Source organism: Xiphophorus maculatus, chromosome 21, assembly GCF_002775205.1.
Source record: "Xiphophorus maculatus strain JP 163 A chromosome 21, X_maculatus-5.0-male, whole genome shotgun sequence".
NCBI lineage: Eukaryota > Metazoa > Chordata > Actinopteri > Cyprinodontiformes > Poeciliidae > Xiphophorus > Xiphophorus maculatus.
The window spans coordinates 8315741-8331967 of NC_036463.1; the positions used below are offsets into that span (position 1 = coordinate 8315741).

General features: G+C 40.2%; 1 protein-coding gene across 1 annotated transcript in view; it reads left to right on the forward strand.

Moving 5' to 3' along the window:
- Positions 1-16227, forward strand: part of ptprn2 (protein tyrosine phosphatase, receptor type N2) — a 147087-nt gene that overhangs the window by 29441 nt on the left and 101419 nt on the right. Inside the window, exons 4-9 of the mRNA XM_005798577.2 lie at positions 4162-4406; positions 6431-6878; positions 7195-7488; positions 7688-7728; positions 8108-8532; positions 13493-13579. Of these exons, the coding sequence (XP_005798634.1) occupies positions 4162-4406; positions 6431-6878; positions 7195-7488; positions 7688-7728; positions 8108-8532; positions 13493-13579 (1540 nt within the window). The remainder of the gene's footprint in view (positions 1-4161; positions 4407-6430; positions 6879-7194; positions 7489-7687; positions 7729-8107; positions 8533-13492; positions 13580-16227) is intronic.

Genomic DNA, 16227 nt, shown 5'->3' on the forward strand with positions numbered 1-16227 from the left:
CTGTTTCAGTAATCTAAGTGGGATTAAATAAAAGCATGGATCACACTTTCAAAGAGTTTCCTGGACAGAAAAGATTAGACTATTGCCATCTGCCTTAAATGATTAAAGCAGGACTTTACAGCTGCTCTGCCAATGTCAAATCACTTTAATATAATGTGTTGCAATGTTTACCTGAAAACCCTAATCTTTATTTCTGAAACTAAAAGGATGAAAACTCGGCTTTCTGCTTCAGCTAACACACAGTTGTTATGGACAGAGTTTAATAGCAGCAAAAACTACAGAGCAGACAGGACTCAGCAGAATGCACTACAGCATGAGTCCTTTCAGAAAGTAATTGTGATTTAGTTGATGGACCATGTTAAACTACAGTGGCCTGCAGTTGATTGTCCTCTCGACCTGCGTGGTACAGCAGATATATTCTCATTGCAGAGACAAGTAAAGATGATGCGTTGTGACATTTGTATTAGCTTTATTGACAGGAACTGTCTATCAAGGAGAGTCATTGACCATAAACTGACACCACAGAAACTGTCCTATTTTAACTTTATTGCAATAATAAAAAAAAAAAGATTTCCGAAGAGCAAAAAATCAACTGTTCCTTCTCAACCTTGCTAGACAGAGTAGAAGATTTTAAACAGTGATTAGCACGAATGGTAGAAACTCCTGCAACTAAGAAAAAGAAGGTATGGGACTGCAGGAACAAAGCTGCTTCTTCCCTTTCTTACAGAAAGGCACAAAACCAGAAGGAATTGGCAAATGACAAGATTTTTATTAAGTTAAATAAAGTTGGATAGAAATTGTAATCTAACTGCACAATTTAATTCTATTCAGGTATTATACAATATGGTCATATTCAGTAGATCATGATCTAGAATGTTATCTTAGTATCAATGCAGCTTCCCTTCCTGAGCAATCCTGGGGCAGCAGTGGAGAGGAAAGACAGGAGAAAAAACCAATCAGAAACAGGCTAAAATTGAGCTATCACCACTGGCTGATTGATGGGATGAGAAAGATGGACAAAGATTAAGCACTGATGCACTTGGCCATGACCAGACATTAATTAGTGGCAGAAAACATGACAAATAATGAATAAATGGTAATGTCAGCCAGTAGCGTCATGACTATAGAGTTTAGGGAACCCCGGCCCCTGTAACTTTTAGCTTCGTCGAAATTTCGAACCTCAGTGAAGTCAGTGTCTGGTTCTCAAAGAAGACTGGGAGCTTGTTTCACAGAAGAGCCTGATGACTAAAAGATCTGCCCCCCACTCTTCCTGTAGACCATCTAGGAACCCGTAGAACCTCTGTACAACCTGCCAGATTTCAGGTAAACATGAAGTCTGACTCTGCAAGGTGGAGGATGAAGGTTTATTTATGAGATAATAGTTTTAGATTCCTTTGTGGATTTAAATCTGAGCCAATGAAAAAACTCGACATGAAGAATTAAGACCTGCTTATATGTCTTGTATTTATTGTTGCAGCATTTGTTTTGTTTCGTTCAGCCCAGAAGTAACAAATGCACAGACTAGTTTTTCTGCATCACTCATAAAAAGATGTTCCTAACGTTGGCGATATAGTGCAGGGGAAAGTAAGGGTGATTACAACATGCTTTTTGTAGAATTTTTGGACAAAAATACCACAGCTGTAGTCTTGATTTATTATCCACTCAAGGCAGAGTAAAAAAAAACAACAAAAAAAACATTGATGCATTTTTATTTATCATTAATATTATATATATATTTTTAAAAGTAAGCTGAGCACCATATTTAACTATTACTTGATCCTTTTCATTTATTTATTTTAGTAACACATCGCCAAACCCCATTATGCATGCACTGAATCTCCATTTAGTAAACCGTCCGGCTGATAAATTGACCAAGCAGAAGCAAGCTCAACATGGTAATAGTATCATTTTCAAAACTACAGCGATCGATCTCTTTAGTTTCTAAATGCTTACAGACAGCTTTTAAGAAATGATGCAACATGGTGGTAAATATCAAAATGTCAGAAAATGTGTGTTGCATGCATTCAAAGTGAAGTACGGTATTAGACAGAGATGTGTTTAACTATTGTGACTATTTTACATTCCATATTTACTGTAATTCATGAAAATTTTTTAACTTTTGTTTTACTAATGACTTAGAGCTTCTTAAAATTTTGTTATTATTAATTCAAAGTTCAAATTTATGTAATAAAAGTAAAATATATATTTTTTTATAAAATATAATTGTGAAATGGTTTATAAAATAAAATGGTCTTCTATATTCAAAACACCAAAATATGACGTGAAAGTGTTGCATTTTGCTGCTTGACTTCTCAATGTGGTGTTTGTTTCATTCGTGTGTCAAACTCGGAGTGACACATTTCATTTTGCCTAATTAGACCCAACTTGCTGCTAAATTATTCACAGTCTTTTCAATTAATGCCGTTAAAATCAGTCGGTGGACAGAAGTAAAGGAAAGGGGAAAATCTGCATTTCAAAAACACCAGATGAAGCAAGAAGACTTGTAGACAGGATATCATCTAATAGGCTTTGAATATGTAGGATACCCCCCTCTCTGCCTCTCTGTCTCACAGAAAACAGACAGGAGGCCAACTGAAATATCATGCTTGTTTGAAAGCTGTTGTGCTAATGGCAAAGCGTTAATTAATGGAGGTGTTTGCCTGAGCTGGGATGCTATCGTTAACAGGCAGAAAGTGGCAGCACTTGACGACGAAGTCTGCTCTGACTCCGGAGTTATCGAGTATATTGCATGACATTTGACTCTTCACTTCCAGATTAATCCGCCTACAGATCCATTGAGAGAAATCCAACCGTAAAAGCCACATCAGCGCTCTCGTTGGCTTTATTTCTGTACAAAATAGCTCGTTTTGGCTCTGTAATTTGTGTCGACATACCTTTTCCCCTCAAGTGTGCCCATCAGAGGCTCAGAAAGGCTGGTTCATATGGAAATGAGTGCATCCCCCAGGAGATAGAGGGGATAGAGGTGACACAGCCAATGAAGCTAGTTTCACCCCGTTTACGGTGCAATAACACATTTACTCTGGAAGCGTTTAACCAGCTGCAGTAAACTGCAGGTAGCATATGGAACGCCAGCCCCGAGTTCCCCACTGACGCTGATAATAGCGTAAACGATCATCACTGTGGCAACGTATAGTCAGCAGGCCCCACATTGGGTAAGCCATGGGTAGTTAACTGTCATTGTTGTGCGGATGGATGGCAAGGCTGCGTTCCAGAACAGTGACAACATACGCTACTTTGTGCTCCGTTCAGCGCTGCCAAGATTGACTGGAGGCATCGGCAGCTCCTCTGCATCGCTCAGATCCTCATCTGTGCTCATGGATGCCTTTGAAAATATCTTGTGTGGGTGGGAAGCCAGGCTAATGAAGACATTCTGCAGCGTTAATACCTTCATGTTTCATATCTCTACAGTGACTTGTTAGTTCATTGATATTAAGCATGTCCATGTCATTAAAGGCGGCATTGTTCTTTTATGAGTCCTGTAAATAAATCTTAATCTCTACTGCTGTGGATTTAGTTGTTCCTCATTAAAAAATGCTTATGTGCTGCAACCGAAGTGCCATCAGTGGGTATCTTGGCTCCGATGGAACGTAGACCATCTAAGGTATGTCGATCTGCTTTGCTGATGGAATTCTGCGCCTCTCGGCATGTTGGGAAAAGAGCCATACTTTGGGTGTCTGCTTTGCTTGGGTAGCTCCATCTGGTCCTGGCACCGCTGTGCTTCGCCCCTGCCCAGGAGTTCTGCATCATAGCTATGTGTTGGCAATTAGCAGAGATGTTGGCAAGGCATCAGGCCACTGAGCGGCATTCTCCCCGGGTCTGTTGAATGACTGTTCTATGCATCTTTTCTTTACTGTCATTCTACAGCTTTATGTAAAGCTCTGTGTATGTTAAGAACCAGTCAAAGCAAACTCCAAACTTAAGCTAATAGACTTTAGGAGCTGATGGGAAGGCAAGTTCCAAAAACATAAAGACATAAAGAGAATGAACATAACCAATGAAACCAAGTAGAATACATAATAAAGGAAGTAATGACTGAGATTTCTGGTGCAGGTAATGCGCATTTTTTGCAATTTAACGTTCTAGTGACATGAAAACCTAAAATCCAAAGATTGAACAGTTTTCATGTTGACCCTTTTCCAGGTTTGACGTGGCGGGACGACATTACTCAGCAGGTTATCTCCAGAGAGCTCTCCAAACTGAGGAACATCCCTGTACACCAGCAGAGCCCCTCTCCGAGCCAGCTGACGGCGTACAGCAGCTCCAGAAACAGGAAGCTGAGGCCGACTCAGGCAGAGCTGAGCAGAAACCTTCAGCAGTATTTGACAGGGTTGGGCTTTATGCCAGATCCTGACACAAAGCAACAAGAAAATCAACCAGTCATTCAGGTGAGATTCCAGTGCTGTAAAAGAAATTAATACCAGTGACAAACAAGAAAAATTAAAAAGCTAGTTAAGAATGAGGACAAGAGATTTGGTATGAAAATTTGACAGTTGTGCCATCAGGTCTTTACATCAATATGCCTTTTTGATCAATTTATTGAAAACTCAATGTTTTCAATAAACATTGAGTTTTCAATGTTTATTGTATATGTCAAAACTTTTGAAATGTTTTGACATGTAAAGTAAATTGAGTTTTCAATTCAGTTCAAAAATATTTTATTAATCCCAGAGAAAAATTAACTAGGCATAACTTCCCTCTGTTTTACAAATGCCAGTGCTTTTCTATCCCAAAAACTACCTATAAAATGGATTAATTTTTAACTGTAACGGAATGAAATGTGGTTCTTTATTAAATGTGACATATAAAGACTTTTGCAAAAGACTTTACATCTCCATTCTCAAAGCAACATGTAAATAAAAAGTCATTTGGTGGTATAGTGAGAAAGAATATCTTCCTATCATATCCCTGGCGCAGAAGAGTCATTTATTGTCTTTTGCATTTGTCCTCTTGTCCCTGCTTTGCTTTTGTTTCTCTCTCTCCCACTGAGCGGGGACCATTTTTACACAAAGGTCCTCCATCACCTCTTTACATTATTCAAGTATAATATTTAGGGTGGACGTCCCGCTTTGTGCAAGATATGACTGGAATCTCTTATATGTGGACTGCTTCCTGCTGCTGTGTCACTGCATCCATAATGCAAAGTTGAAGAGTTCACGACCTTTCTTAGAGATGGAACGGCGTCCTTTGTGGTGTGGCGTGATGGAAAGAGGCAAACATGGTTAGCATGAATGGCAGAGCACCTCCGTCTTGCTGTGCTAATGCCATTATGGGTCTCTCTGTATGCTGGCAGTGGAAAGACTGACATTTTCTCTGTATACATTTGAAAGACAGAAAATGGCACCAGGGGAGAGAGCTAGTATTAGTGTTGCGGTGACATGGATAATAATGCTTTTCAGTGCATCAGATGTACTGTGTGCTGTGTGCGTGGGCTCGTCTGACTCAGATGGAAAGAATGATTCGCCATTCTCACAGGACAGAATCAAAAAAAGGACAAAATCACTCTCTTTGGTGCCAGTATCAACTCCATCTTCATTGCCAAATGGTTAAAAAAACCTCTAAATGTCTGTGTACGTAGCAGCGCATTGTAATGCAAATACATGTTTCATCATGTGTGAAATATAAACTCATAGGGGTAACTTTGAAATCATTTTTCCCCCCATTTAGATAAGGGATTACCGCTACTTCTCAGACTGGGAGGATATGCTTTTAAAGTTTGTGGTGTGTTGTGGAAATGCATGAAATTACTCTTTGAGTGACACTATCTCATCTGGGATTTCCATAATGCAATTTCCAAGGGCAGTTGTCTTTGATCTAGAATCCCTATTCATATCCTGTCCTGTCTGGTGGCGTGCAGGTTGCTTCTCTTCTTATTCTGAAGCTTGTCACATCAGCTCTGACCCCTGCTGCAGCTCATTTGATGTTCTTGTTGAGCCAAATAGTCATTGAAGAACCCAGGCCAGGTTGAAAATGCATCCTGTGAATTTTCCCACAGAATCTCTTCTATAAAAATGCAAAAGAAAGCGATAGGTTTGCAATCTTTGTTGATAACATACAGATGTTTTCAAAGTTAACATTTTAGCTAAGGTGGTATCTATACTGTTTTACGCATTAGTTATAATAAAAATCTTACTTCATTGTTGTGACATGCTATCGCTATCATTTCACGCATTTTGTTTCTTAGCTTAATGTTGTAATATGCTGTCTACAATATTCCACAAATCAGAATGTGATGCTTTGAGCGTTGTAACATGCTAGTGTATTATTTTATCCACTGCTGTTTGATGCTACACTTCAAAATCTTGTCTTATTATGACAAGTATGTACATTACTTAAACATTTAACATCTGATGCTAAAGGACACAACCTTATGCACAGTGAATTATGATGATACAATGATATTGTGTTGCAGAATGAAGATATCACACCCGAGGCTCTGAGAAAGCCCAGCCAGCCAAAACCAAAGCAGACCTGGAAGGAGACCACCATCTACAGCCTCCAGAAAGGAGCTGGCCAACCTCCAGTTACCAAAGTCATTACCAAGAGTGGCGATGGCAGACACCCCAAACTCGGTACAACCTACTCGAGCCATGAACCTGACAGGAGCAAGCTCCTTTCCAACCATCTGCAGCAGCTTCTTCCTGGGGCATCAAGCACTCAGCAGGGCATTACTGGTGGAGAGCCCGTATGGCCAAAGGGGAAACTCCACTACCTCAGCTACCTGCAGCCTACTCAGAGCAATCATGCAGACCCACAGATTGCTTTTGGCTCCAATACGGCAAAGCCTAATCTTGACAGACTGCTCTTCAAAGCTGGCCCAAGTCGGCTTCCTGCAAAAGACCCTCATAGCCTCATGGATGGTAGGTGCAGTTGTTTTGTAGCTTTTGTTTACAGATTTTACACTCCAATATTTAGAACTTGGTGACAGGAAACCCAGTATTTGAAATACTGCCAGGAGCTTTTTAATGAGGTGGTTGAGACGCAGCATGCTAAGAGACATTTAACTGAATATCACGGAGGATGTATGTATACATTTGAGCCTGTATGTCTTAATTTTGACCATTTGTCAATTAGAAAAAAAATCTTAAGAAAATTCATTTGAGTTTCTTGTAGTATATGAAACGCAACTGTAAAGTAAAATTGTAAATAATCTGTTCTCTGTTCCTCTTTTTCCAGATCATCTCATCCTTAATGCGGTGAATCAGCTGGGGAGGCACAGCCTTAACATGGAGGCTTTGATGGGCAAAGATCTGGACCATCTTGCTGAGGTCATCACAGGAGCTCTGCAGGAGGCGGATGAGGAGCGGCTTACTGATGGGGTCGAGCGAGTACCCGGCGCTGGTGACCCCAGGGGGGAGATTAGGGTTAACCAGGAGAAGCCGGCAGGAATTCTTCTGAATCAAGACCAGAATCTGAAATCAGATGAAGGACTGAAACCAAAACCAAAGGAAACTCTGACATTAAAACAAGGTTAGTGTTTATGTATGATATTATGTATAATCATGTACAAGTACAAGGCATTGTTGGCTTTGTGAAATACTCATACAAAATGCTGCTAAATGCATTTCTCTCTCTTTCAGATTTCTGTCATAATTTGTTTTTCTCTGCTAAACAAAGGAGGGACCTTGTTTCTGTACAATGCACTCACATACATTGTGTTTGTTTCCAGGCCAACGAATAGACGTTGCAGAAAAAGAGTCCACTGACAAGGTGAATTATAAATTACTCTGCTACAAAACAAATAGTGTTTTTTTTCTTTGAATGAGACGTGACCCAGACACTTTTATTTACTTGTTCCTGTTGCTTTAAAAGAGGATTTGAATAGGCGTATAGTTTGAATTTGAAAGACAACAAAACCCTAAACAATCTCAGATTTGTCTTCAGCATTTTCATCAACAAACAAGAGAAACTAATTAATGTGACCTTTATTATTTGTAAGGAAAAAAAATATTCTTCCTTGAATCCAAACTCTCAGAAACTGGAAGATGTATCATAAATGTATCCTTTTTAATAACTAGTTCTGTTCGATTTATTCATTAAAAAAAATGTCCTCTTGTTGTCTAAAGTAAAATTGTTCTTACTCAAACAGCATGGGGCCATATTTTCCAAGCTGCTTGACTACCTCAACAAGGAGCCCTTCCGTGGTACGCCGGGGGTCAAGAGCAGGCCGCCAGCTCCTCTCCAGAAAATGGTTGGACTGGAGAGAGTCCACAGCATAACGAAGCAGGGTCAAGTTCCTGCCCCCTACCGCTCAGAGGAGAAAATCGTGACCATCCCCGCGAAGGAAGGGTCCACCCTGCGGCTGAGTGGTGGAGCAGAGGGGCCTGATGGGAGGGTGGACTCTCAGATCCAGAGGTGGATGCAGGCGGACCAGGCCCCCGAGGGGGCTGCGCAGCCAGAGGAGGCGCAGAAGAAGGACGTGAAGATTAAAACCCAGCTGGTCCACGTGGGAGTGAAGGAGTTTTCCAGCAGAGGGAAGGACAGACACTTTGGCTACATCATCACCAACTCAGAGTGAGTTTTTGATGATACAATTCAGAATGTTGCTTTTAGGCTATGCATCCTACTATTTTAAGATTACTAATTTATTAAATTTGTACTGAACTGGATTATAACTGAGTAGTTTTGTTTGCACTGATGGGTACATTCAAAAATGTGAAGTCGTCACTAATTTCTTTGCTTCCAACAAGTCAGATTTTCTTGCATTGTTGTAAAATGAGGTCTTGATCTGTAGTTTTGCCTGCTTCCTAGAGGTCTTTTACAGATTTTTTTGGCTTGATTTGTTTTCACTCATTTTCTGTCTGTTCTTGTACCTGACCATGACGTCTTGTTATGCAGTATGGCTTATAAAATAAGGCAAAGAGCTTACTCAAGGTTTTGGTGATGCATCATCCTTCATCTGATTCATCTGATTAATTAGATTCATCTGCAGTATGTTTTTCAGTGTTTTAGTTAACCATTGATGCCAAACTTCTGGTACATAAGGATCGTCTTTAAAATGTATTCTTTGTTAGATTGAATTACTGACACATCCGTGGTTCATCTCCTGTATTCAGGAACTTTTTTATATCTAAATGGTTCATAGGTTTGAATAAAGAGACTTGCCTAAGAAAATTCATCATAAAAGGGCAAGGTAACATGAAAAAGCAGCTAAAATAATAATAATAATAAACTTTAAAAACTCTTAGAATGTTAGTATACAATGAAGACAACTTAAATGATTACAAGAAAGTCTGATGCAGCTTGACTTGACTTTAGCATATCACTTCATTGCAGATCCATAATTTTGCATTTATCACATCATGATATGCTTATACTAGCAAAGAACCTCTGCTAATTAAGAGTTGCTAATGAAGAGTTTACCAAGAGGAACTGGTTGAAACAGGTTGTCACTTTGACCTCCATTTACACTTGATTGAGACCACCATGCAGTCTCCAAGATGTATGCCTGGATCATAGAAAAGGTGAAAAGTCATATTTCTGCATAAAGAAAATAATGATGCTACAATTTTATTATCCAGCCTATTTGTGTTTGGAAGTAAGGGGTTTTAGTCCATCTGCAATATAGTCAATATTCAACACTATCACCTACTTAGAAGATTTTTTTGCTATTCTCATCTCTAAACTTCTCAAAACTTAAACTTTCCTCCAGCCTTATTCCAGTGGGGGCATCAGTACTGATTTCTAGCGGAAAAGATCTCAGTGTTGTGGAATGTTCATTGGGATGTGGAGCATAGACTGATCAGTGCAACTGCATGATAAGATTTTCTTTAGCTAGGAGTCATAGTAGTGATGGTTCACGTTGTGCATTGCAGGTGAGAGTGTTAAAATACCTTACTTCGAGGACTGACAGTCCTTGTGGACTTGATGAGTTTGAAGCCTTGACATGAAGACACAATGGCCTGTCCACCTTTAAATCCTACCTGCAGCTCTTGATAAGCTGCCACCCTGGTCTCTCTGTGAAAATGTTGTGCATTTTTAAACTGAGAAGAACTTCTACACTACAAAATGAGCTCACTGCCGTTTGATGCACCCAGAGGATCTCTCTCTAACCCTGGAAAAGCTTTCAATATTCTGTTTCATTTGTAACATTGTAGTGCTGTACAAATCTGGGGTAAAGTTGTCTTTATCCTTTTAAACATTTTAGAAACCTTACTGTTTTGGCCAATTATGTACATGTTGCTTCTGCATTTGGATATAGTTCTGGTAAATTTACCAATATTGTGAAGTAACATCATGCTTGTCTAATGCTTTATTTACTAAAAATGCCAAATTTGGATTGATGAAAGCATAGATTTTAAGAAACAATCACTCTTTACCTAGTGTTAACTGTAACACTTTGCAGTTAGTGCTACAGTTAATTTTGGATGTGAAAATGTTATAAAATAAACATGAACGTTTTTCACAAAAATGACAGCTGTCCTTGAGATGGCAGAATAACTTGGGCATTGGTTTGTGACCACATTTGCTGCACATTTCGTCTTGATGTATTTCATACACATTAAATCAGATTTTGTACAAAAGCATACAGGCAGCACCATTAGATGTAAATGTCCTTTTACTCTTAATGCTACCCGACTTGACACCGTAGTCCAAGACTTCTTTGTAAGGTAGTGTTTTGCTTCTGACATACTAATGGATTTGTTTCAAGTACACTCATTTTTGCACCAAGCATATGTCTGCTTTTTTCACTTACTGACGCAGCCTTTAAAAGCTCAGTTTCTGTCAAAGCCACCTACATATTCCCATCTTCATGGAAAAGGGACTCTGTGGTTTAGACTCTTTTGTGTGTGCTGTACCTGATTACAATAGCGGAGATGATAAATCCCTCAGTGTGAGAGCATTACTGTGCAGCATTACAGCCTTAATGATGATACTTTGTGGGGAAGGAGAGCCAAGTTTCTGCCTCCCTTTCTCTCTTACCTCTGGCTCAGCTCCGTCTCAACAGAGATAAGTTTCTATCGACTCTGTCTTTGCCCCTGGCACTCTCTCAAATCTCTTTATGGTGTTATCAAGTCTGGTGTCAGTGGGTCGTCCTTCACCTGATCAACAAACGCAGCCTCGTAAAGGTCCAATATGGGTCCGGTCGTTGTTGCCGTGCAAATAGAAGTAGCAGATTACATACGGTATATATTAGGAAAGAAACGGGTCACCTTCCTTCTTTCTTTGCTGTCCACTCAGCGGACACCCACAGTAGACCTATGAAGGTGTCTCTGCATTTGCTCCAGATGTCATGGCTGCACAGTTGTTATCCCCTTCTTCACATGCCGTGAGGCCACACAGAGCTGCTTATCCAACAGCATCTGACATTGCTCTGGTTGTAGAGAAGTGGTTAGGGGTGAGATGTAGGAGAAGGAGGAGGAGGAGGAGGTGGCGGCTTTGGGGTGGTATGTGTGGATGCTTTGGGGAGGTGAGATGGGGGTGGGAAAGGTATGGATTCAGGAGAATGAGAAAGAAAACCCCAAGGGGGAAAAGTGCTAGCATCAACAACCAAGTCACTCCTGAAGCTCTCCAGTTGTTCGAATTACCGCAGAGGAATGGGGACGTGTTTGGAATTGCTTTGGTGGAGCTTTAACTTCTAAAACTCCACAAAAATTGCAGAAGAAAGAACTTTGCACCCACTTAAGTGCACAGAAAACCAGCCACTTAGGCACAGCACACTCTTACATCTGTTAGAAAATGTGGCTGAGGTGCAAATGCAGACCAAGCACAAATGTACGAGAATAATCTGACTTAGATAAAGATGTACCACACACAATTCTTTGTAAAAGTATTCAGACACCTGAACCTTTTTCATATTTGTTTCCTATTAAATCAACATCTTTTTATATTTTATATGTTAAACCAAGACAAAGTAGCGCATAACTGTGAAGTGGGAGACATTTTTTTGCTAATAAATCATCCTGAATATATCATCCTGACACATGGTGATGACAATATCATAGACTTTTCTCGATCAGGAACAGAAAAGCTAGTGGGAGTTAACGGGAAGGTGGATGGCCCTAACTTCAGGGGAATTCTGAAACAGAACTTCACAGAGGCTGCAAAGGACTTGAGTGTAGGTTGAAGGTTCACCTTGCAGCATGATGATAAAACATACAGCCAGAGCTCCAATTGAATGGTTAGGAACAAGGCAAATGTATGTGTAGGTATGGTCCAGTCAAAGCGGGTTCGATTCCCGGACCCGGCGATATTTGCCGCATGTCTTCCCCCCTCTCCTTCCCCTTTTCCTGTCAGCCTACTTTCATATAAGGGACACTAGAGCCCACAAAAGACACCCTGGAGGAAAAAAAAACCCCAGACTGATTAAAGAGCTGCAGCAAGACTTGTGCTCTCTGTCCAGTCTGACTGAGTTTCAGCCATTAAGCAAAAATAAAAAAATATTATACAAACCTTCTGGCTCCAGCTGGTAAGAAAATACCCTAAAAGTTGTGCTGCTGTAACTGGAGCAAACATTGATGCTAAAAAGTATTGATACAGGGAGCTAAACACAAAATGCATACCATGCTACTTTATGTTGATCTTTCTTCTGAAATCCCAATAAAATACTTTGAGGTTTGTGGTTGTGGTGTGAAAAAGTTCAATGGTCTGTACATATTTTTGAAAGGAACTGTATGCAGTAAATGATCTTGCACTCAATGCCCAGGCCTCCATGAAATTGTTTCCCTGCTTATTTCACATTTCTCCATTATATGGAATGGAGACAAAATTTAAAGATTGTCTCATCGCGATCCATGACCTCTTGCTGCATGTCACCTTGCAGTCACCTGGCAGCAATTCCAAGTGATTCCTGGTTAAGCCATCAGGAAAAAAAGTAGCTTTTCTGGTAGCGCTTGTGAGGATGCACCTCTCATCTCCCGCATACGAAGCTCAGAGTCCGGCAGATTGCCTTTGTTTGGTCTATTTCCTCCCTGAGTGAGAAAGCAGCCATGGACTGAGCTGAGATGAGGCATGGCTTTATCAGGCCACCATTACACTTCACCTCGATTTCATTTGCACCTTATTATTCTCATCTCAACGTGAAGGCGCGTGCGTGGCCCCAGTGTGTTTGCGCTGCATGTTTTATTTTTCGAGGGCGCGGCGCATGCAGGATTGGCGAAAATGTCAATGCAGAAGGAAGGAGAAAGATGAGAGAAGGAAAAGAGAGAGAAAGGAGTGTCTGTACTGTATGATGCAGCCATTACACCTCATGCAGGTTCCATTTGCACCTTATTGTTTGTTTCATTGCTGGAAAAAAGCAGGTGATTTAGCAAGCCCGGAGAGGCAGCTGATCCCTTTTCCCTCGACACAGTGCTTTGTGTGTGTTTTTATTTGTGATTGTCTGCAATGTTCTCTCTCTTTTTTTGCACTACATCCACTCAGACAAGCATGCATTTTACTTGTGTTCAATGACCCGTTGGCGGGAATGAAATGTGAAAGCATTTTCTTGGAAAACCAGCATTTTAACACCTTAATATTTGGGTGTCTCTTCCAGCTCCCTCACCAATGACCGGGCCTCGGACCTGATGGATCGGCTGACCCAGAGGCTGAACCTCCACACCGCAGATCTCACGCAGCTCTCGTATGTACAAACGCTGGTTTATCATGCAGTAGAATTATAAATTATATTTAAAGCATTTGAAACATTTCGCATAGGAGTTTTTGAGTTTAGGTGAACAGGGTGACATTTTTTCCCATTCCCTGAAAGGATTGTTTATGCAAAAACAGAAAAGTGCAGGAGTCTGTTGACGTTTGCTGTTTTTCTGACCTTTTGGGGTGTTTGACTTCATGCAGCGAGAGAAATCAGGCCTAATTACCTCTAGGCCCACACTGATGTCTCTGCTGTATTCAAAACAGCTCTGTGACACTGCCACAGCACCTCTTGTCAAAAAATAGCAGTGCAGCCGTCAAACATTTTTTTTTAGTTAAAGGCAAAAAGAGAAAACGGGAAGTAGCAGTGGATACAGAGAAAAGGACTCCATGAGGAGGCGGTTAATGTATTAATGAGCGTGCAAACTGTCCTTGAACCTGGACTGATTTGTGTTTTTAACGTGGTTTTTCTGCCCGCTCGGTGTCAGATTGCGTAGGAGGCAGAGGAGACATGTTCGTCTGAGATCTGACGAGCCTTTTGAAACACTCCGGCAGGGAGAAGTGAAGTCTGCGTGGCTCAATAACACCTGCAGCATGAGAACAACAAAGCCAGACGACTGCAGTGTTCATGCCAAACACTCCAACACAAGATGAAGCTTGCATAACGCTTCCTAAATAAAAACACAGTGACCTTAGCATCAACGCCAGCTGCAGAGGCATTCAGATTTTCAATTCAACCTCCACATTTGGTGCTGCTGAGCCAAAACACTGGGACGTGTAATATTGCTGGCAGCGATTTTGTTAATTTTTGTTAATACACCTGTCATTTCACATCACATGGAATCAACTCTTGACGCACGACATGATTAATGCCTTCTTTCTTGATGCTAATGAAAGGTCTGAGGCATTATTGAACCAAACTCTTATTCCGAGAGCGCAGTGGCGAACTTCTCACATGTAAATGAGAGAAAACCACTTAATCAAAGTTCCTGCATTAAAAGTAATTTATGCCAAAGTTCTGTTAAACGTCTGAAAACTAACAGCTATTTTTCTTACTGTTAAGGCACTACTTCTAGAGACTGTAAAAAGACAACTGTCCGACATTAAATCAGGCAAGCACAATGCCAAGACAACACAACAACCATTTACACAAACACTTACACAAGAAGACAGTTTATTATCTTTAGCTGCTGAAAGATACTGGAGAAGCTGAGGAAAAAAGCCAAAAATCTGCAGGGGAACATGCAAATTTAACAGAAAAGGTCCCCTGGCTATTTTAACATGTAAAAAAAAACATACCTTGTAAAGAACATGTGGAATAAGATAGATGAAATTGACATACTAATCCATTTTCTTTAAAGATTGGAGAGACGACCCAAACTCTGATCATGTACTTTATATATGGTGTCAAATTCCTGACCAAAACCTGAGGACTGCATTAAGCAATCACCATAGCACATTTACTAACTGAGAGAATGGATAGCTCTGAATGATTTATACTGAATTATTTATAGTAGTCACTCAATACTTTGGCAGTATAGAGTGTCAAAATAAGTCCTAATCAGAATGAATATTGTAGCGTTTCATATGGAAATGGTTCCTTAATAACAGAACAGTCATTCTAGTTATAAAATAACCAAATGAATAATGTTACATCCCGTACATCCACTATTGAAAGGAATATGTTACCTTTTAGTACAGAATTTCTAAAGGAACTTTGCTTCATTATGTTGCTGTTTTGCAGTTAAATCGGTGTAAAAGCCGGCCTCAAATAAAGATTCTGCTGTGTCTTTGCACCTCAAATTTACTCTTTTCTGTTCCAAAGGCAAATAGAGAAAATGTTCCCTTTTGTTTGGCTTGTTTACCGGCCTTCTTTTTCATTTTTACGAATCAATGAAAACACATTCATTTAGAAATAGCCAAGGCGAAGGACATGACGCGAGCTTTTTTGTGCACTTTGTGGAGTGCGTGCGACAGGTGAGTGTTTGAAAGCTTATGCCTGAATATGTGCCGGCTGGGAGAAAGAGAGCCTGGTCAGAGCACGCTGCTCTGCTTTGTTTGGAGGGTGGAAGTTCTCACTTTCAGAAGCTCTGATAAGTCCTGACAAATGAAAAGAAACACTCGAATATGACCAAAGGGACAGGATTTTTAGAGCAGAGAGTTGAAATGTGTGAGGTTTTCTTTTAGATTTTAAATTTCGGGCACTCTTAAGTTCACAGTTCCTGCATGTTTTTCATGTAAAAAACTTGACACTTTTCCAGATTTAAATTTCCAGGGTGAGAACATTTGTCCTTTATTGCAATCTTAGAATAAAGGACAAAGGAATTAAATAAGGATCCTGCCAATACCGCAGACTGGAAAGAACAACACAAGGATTGAAGGGAGAGGAGGGACTAAAGAGAGAAAGAAAAGAAAGAAAATAGAAAGGAGGGAAGAAAAGATGAAGCGAGGAAGGGTCAACTTTTAGGCAAGGAAGGGAGTAAATAAAGTTTGAAATATTCCACTTCCATACTTTTCCAAATTGTGTTAGATCACCGTATAGAGGTGAGAATCACCACAGTTATCAGTATGAAACATTTCCTCTAAACTCAAGTTCTTGATGTTGATGGATCTTTTTCAGATGACGTAAGTGTTTTACTA